This window comes from Trypanosoma grayi (assembly GCF_000691245.1).
Source record: "Trypanosoma grayi strain ANR4 Tgr_1312_V1, whole genome shotgun sequence".
Lineage (NCBI taxonomy): Eukaryota > Euglenozoa > Kinetoplastea > Trypanosomatida > Trypanosomatidae > Trypanosoma > Trypanosoma grayi.
The window spans coordinates 1-3,866 of NW_008826931.1; the positions used below are offsets into that span (position 1 = coordinate 1).

A 3,866-nucleotide genomic window follows, 5' to 3' on the forward strand; every position below is an offset into this window, starting at 1 on the left:
TTTTTTTTTGTTTGCTTCCCTCGCACTCCGTTTACCAAGTAGGAGAGGAACACACTTCTGGTGTGAGCCGTTGTGGTGTTTTCTTTGGTGGTGGTGGTGGTGGCTCTAGCGTAAAGGAAGCGAAAGACCGGACGGGGGAATAGTTGAGGCGATTTTCACGCAAGGCGCATAAGAAAATGACGGAGGAGATTGCAGCATTGGAGGAGCGCTCATATTTGGCGCGCAAGCTCCCCTTGATAAAGCTATCCGCCTACCAGGCGAAGTTCCTCTGCGAAGGCATTGGTACATTTCTCTTTGTGATGACTATATCCCTTGCAGAGGTGAACTGCGGCATCTCTGCCATCAATGGTAAGAACCGCACACGCAACCTCGCCCCGATTGCGGAAGGATTCATGCTGTGCGTGCTAGTGTTCACCTTTGGCTACATTTCCGGTGGGCACTTTAATCCCGCAGTGACATTCTCAGTCATGCTCATCCGGGCAATGCGCGTGGAGGAGGCGGTGGCTTACTGGATCGCGCAGGTGGTTGGCGGCATCCTCGGCGCCATCTTTGGCATTATTATCAACGGCTTTCCGCGTCACTTGCCCGCGCCGCAGGTCTACAAGAACATGCCAAAATATGTATTCACAGGGTTCCTCGCAGAGGCTCTGTTTACAGGCTTCCTGGTGACTGTCGTTCTCCATGTCGCGTACTCTCGGCAGCGCAACAATCATTACTACGGCCTTGCCATAGGCATGTGTCTCCTGGCTGCCGGTTACTCTGTCGGTGGTGTGTCAGGCGGCGCCTTTAACCCCGCTGTCGCAACGGGTCTGCAGCTAACGAAGTGCATCACCGCTGGCTACTGCATTCCGCTGATGCACTTGTGGCTCTATTGGTCGGCCCCTGCTGCAGGCGCGGTTGGAGCGTCGCTTCTGTTCAAGATGACCCACCCCGCACCAAAAGAGACAGATGAGGAGAAACGGCAAAAGGATCTACAACGCTCAGCTCGGCACCTTTACGGCTCTTAAGCACACAAGTATATTCTCAGCATCTACTAGCTTTGGAGCGAGCGGGATGTCAAAATGTCCTATAGTTGCTTCTCCAGGGAAAGAGGTTTCCCTTCCCGTTGTTTGTGTATTGAACCCTTTACTAAAGTGAAAGAAAGGGGAAGAACGAGGTTTCCTTTTCGTGATTTTTTTTTTTTCGTTCGCGGGGCGTGTGTGTGTGCGCCCTTCTTCTTTGTCGTCATGTTATCCGTTACGATTAGAGCCTTCGCGCAGGGGTAGGCGAGGGAGAGGAAAGCAAAAGCCCATGGGACAGGAGGGTGATGGAAACTGCGGCGCGACGGCAACGTTCCCATCTGTGTCTTCTTCGTCTGAATTCTCGCCCAGAAAAGACGCCCCTAGTAGTGGTAGTTGGGTGTCTCGACTGACCCTCCTCTTCTATGCGCGTTTGGCTTGCGGCGATGATCTTCCGCCTCTTATTCAGCACATCCGTACTCAGTTGCGGAATCCTCCAGCGAAGGAAGTGACGGACACGTCATTGCCAGCTTCATCTTCAGCGGGTACGTCGTTCGTCGGGGCCGCGATGGACCGAATTCCTGCTGCGATGCAGCAAATACACGAGAAGGCAGCAATAGTTCCTGACATTAGTGATGACGAAGATTTGCAGCTGCGGCGTGCTGCGAGGGTTGCACTGCTCTTTTCAGTCGAAAGTGAGGGGGCGCAGGATGAGGCGACGCGATTGTTGTACGAGCCATCTGTGGCGCAGCTGGCACGGTGCGCACCGCGACAGGGCGAAGGTGCCTTTTTGCCTTTGCCGCCCAGGGTTGATTACCTGTTGAGTGACCGTGTTGCGGTGAGCTACGCGCGCAGGTGGGCGCAAGAGGGACGCTGGGACTGGGGGCTGCAGCTACTGGCACGCGCCGCTACAACCCGTACGACGACGGCGGCGGCGGTGGAGTTGTTCAGCCACGCCGGTCACTGGGACAGGGCGGTGCACTGTCTGAGCACCATCCCACCGGCCGCATGGTCGGAGCTGGAAGTTTCGGCCACTGTCCGCAGCTTGTACCGTGCTTCGCAGGAGCGGCGACGCGGCGAAATGACGAACGCTCCCGCACCTGAGTTATGGAGGCTGGCGCTGCACGTGCTGAATACGAGCTGCGAGAATAACGTGCGGCTGAGCACACCTTCAGCGGTTAACGACGCGCTAGGGCTTCTTGGAATAGAGGGAAGGCAGTGGGCGCTCGCGTGCCATGTTGTGGAAAGTATGCTCCTGGATCATCATGAGGGGTCGGTGACGAGTGACTCGATGCACAAAGTACGACCCAACGTGGTGTCGGTCTATCAGATGTGCCGGGCTCTGCGGCGGCAGTGGCATCTGGCACTTCATTACGCTTCTTTGATGATGTACCAAGGTGATGTTCGGATAGAAGATGATCGCGAGATGGCAGAGCGGCTATTGCGGGCATGCATTAAGGGAAATCGTTGGGCCGAGGCACTTCACACCGTTAAGCAGCGTCTAGAACGAAGCACATCTGACAGAGGTACAAAAAGCGAGGAGAGTGTTAGTGCCAACACATTTCTTGACGTTCTGCGGATGCTAAACGACTACCAGAAGGGCCCTCTCGCAACACGGCTTCTTCAAGAGTCGCAGTTGTCCAAACACTTCAGCAAGGATGTTACCGGTAAGGCGTACAACACAATGCTGCGGTACAGCGGAACGGTTGCAGAGGCTCAGCTTTGTCTACAAACAATAAAATCGCTTGGTATGGCTCTAGAAAATGAGTCATGTGAGCACTTATTGATCCTTTATGCTAGAGAAGGCGATTGGGAGCAAGCCTTGTCCTCACTCAACCTCTTGCTCGAGGACCCGCAACGCCGACGTCTTTACATTCCATCTGCCAAGACACACGACGCGGTGCAATATGCCCTGGAACGTGCTCCCCCACCGGGACCCTCGTGGGAGGTGTCATTAAGGTTATTCTCTCGCATGAGTGATTTGCAGGTGCCTGTGTCGGAGGTAGCTTTTCAGTCCACAGTGAAGAAGTGTTTTGCGCAGGGGCAAAGCGGCCAGGCCCAGGCTATTTTCCAGTTTGTGATGCGACATGGCGTACATAAGTGAATGTGGCCTTGGCGCAGTGGCGATTGGTTGGGACAACGTGTTGTGTGCGACACTTGCATTTTGTGCTTCGATACAAAATTTTTCAAGCTATTAGGCTTCAAGAAGTTTTCTCTTTATCACTCTCCTTGAGTCCTCAAAAACCTTTTGGGGGATTATTGTTCTTCAGTGCGTAGAGAAGAAAAAAGGAAAGGTATGAGCGGTTTCGGTCTAACGGGAGCGTCCACGGGGGGCAATGCCTTTGGAAATGGGTTTGTTCAGCAGCCGGCTTCTGGCGGTGCAGGATTTGGAGGAAGCCTTGGTGGCTTTGGCGGGAATACTACGGCACCGAGTACTGGCTTCGGGGCACCGCAAGGTGCGGTGAGTTCTTTTCCGTCGGGACCAGGAGGTCCAGGTGGCTTTGGAAATAACAAAAATGGAAGTAACCCCACAGCAGCAGGGAACACGATTGGGGGGTTCGCTCAAAGCGTCCAAGCGACGCCAGGTTTCGGGTCGGCCCCACTGGGAGGAGGCTTAGGCGCTCAGGCAAACGCAACTGGCTTTGGAGCTGCAGCCAATCAGAATCCAGGTGGCTTTGGTGCTCAGACAAATACTGGCGGCTTTGGGGCAGCGACTAATCAGACTGCTGGTGGCTTTGGGGCAGCGACCAATCAGCCTGCTGGCGGCTTCGGGGCAGCGACTAATCAGACTGCTGGTGGCTTTGGGGCAGCGACCAATCAGACTGCTGGCGGCTTCGGGGCAGCGACCAACCCGACTGCTGGTGGCTT

General features: G+C 55.0%; 3 protein-coding genes across 3 annotated transcripts; all 3 read left to right on the forward strand.

Moving 5' to 3' along the window:
• Window positions 1-176: 176 nt before the first annotated feature.
• DQ04_13121000 (putative aquaporin-like protein) lies at window positions 177-1,007 on the forward strand (the record flags this gene model as incomplete). The annotated part of the gene is made up of 1 exon (XM_009316893.1): window positions 177-1,007. The coding sequence occupies one exon, from the start codon at window positions 177-179 to the stop codon at window positions 1,005-1,007; it is 831 nt and encodes a 276-aa protein (XP_009315168.1).
• Window positions 1,008-1,290: 283 nt separating this feature from the next.
• Window positions 1,291-3,102, forward strand: DQ04_13121010 (hypothetical protein; the record flags this gene model as incomplete). The annotated part of the gene is made up of 1 exon (XM_009316894.1): window positions 1,291-3,102. The coding sequence occupies one exon, from the start codon at window positions 1,291-1,293 to the stop codon at window positions 3,100-3,102; it is 1,812 nt and encodes a 603-aa protein (XP_009315169.1).
• Window positions 3,103-3,294: 192 nt separating this feature from the next.
• On the forward strand, window positions 3,295-3,866 carry DQ04_13121020 (hypothetical protein; the record flags this gene model as incomplete). Its single annotated transcript, XM_009316895.1, has 1 exon — window positions 3,295-3,866. A coding segment is annotated over one exon (572 nt), but the record flags the coding sequence as incomplete, so codon positions are not given.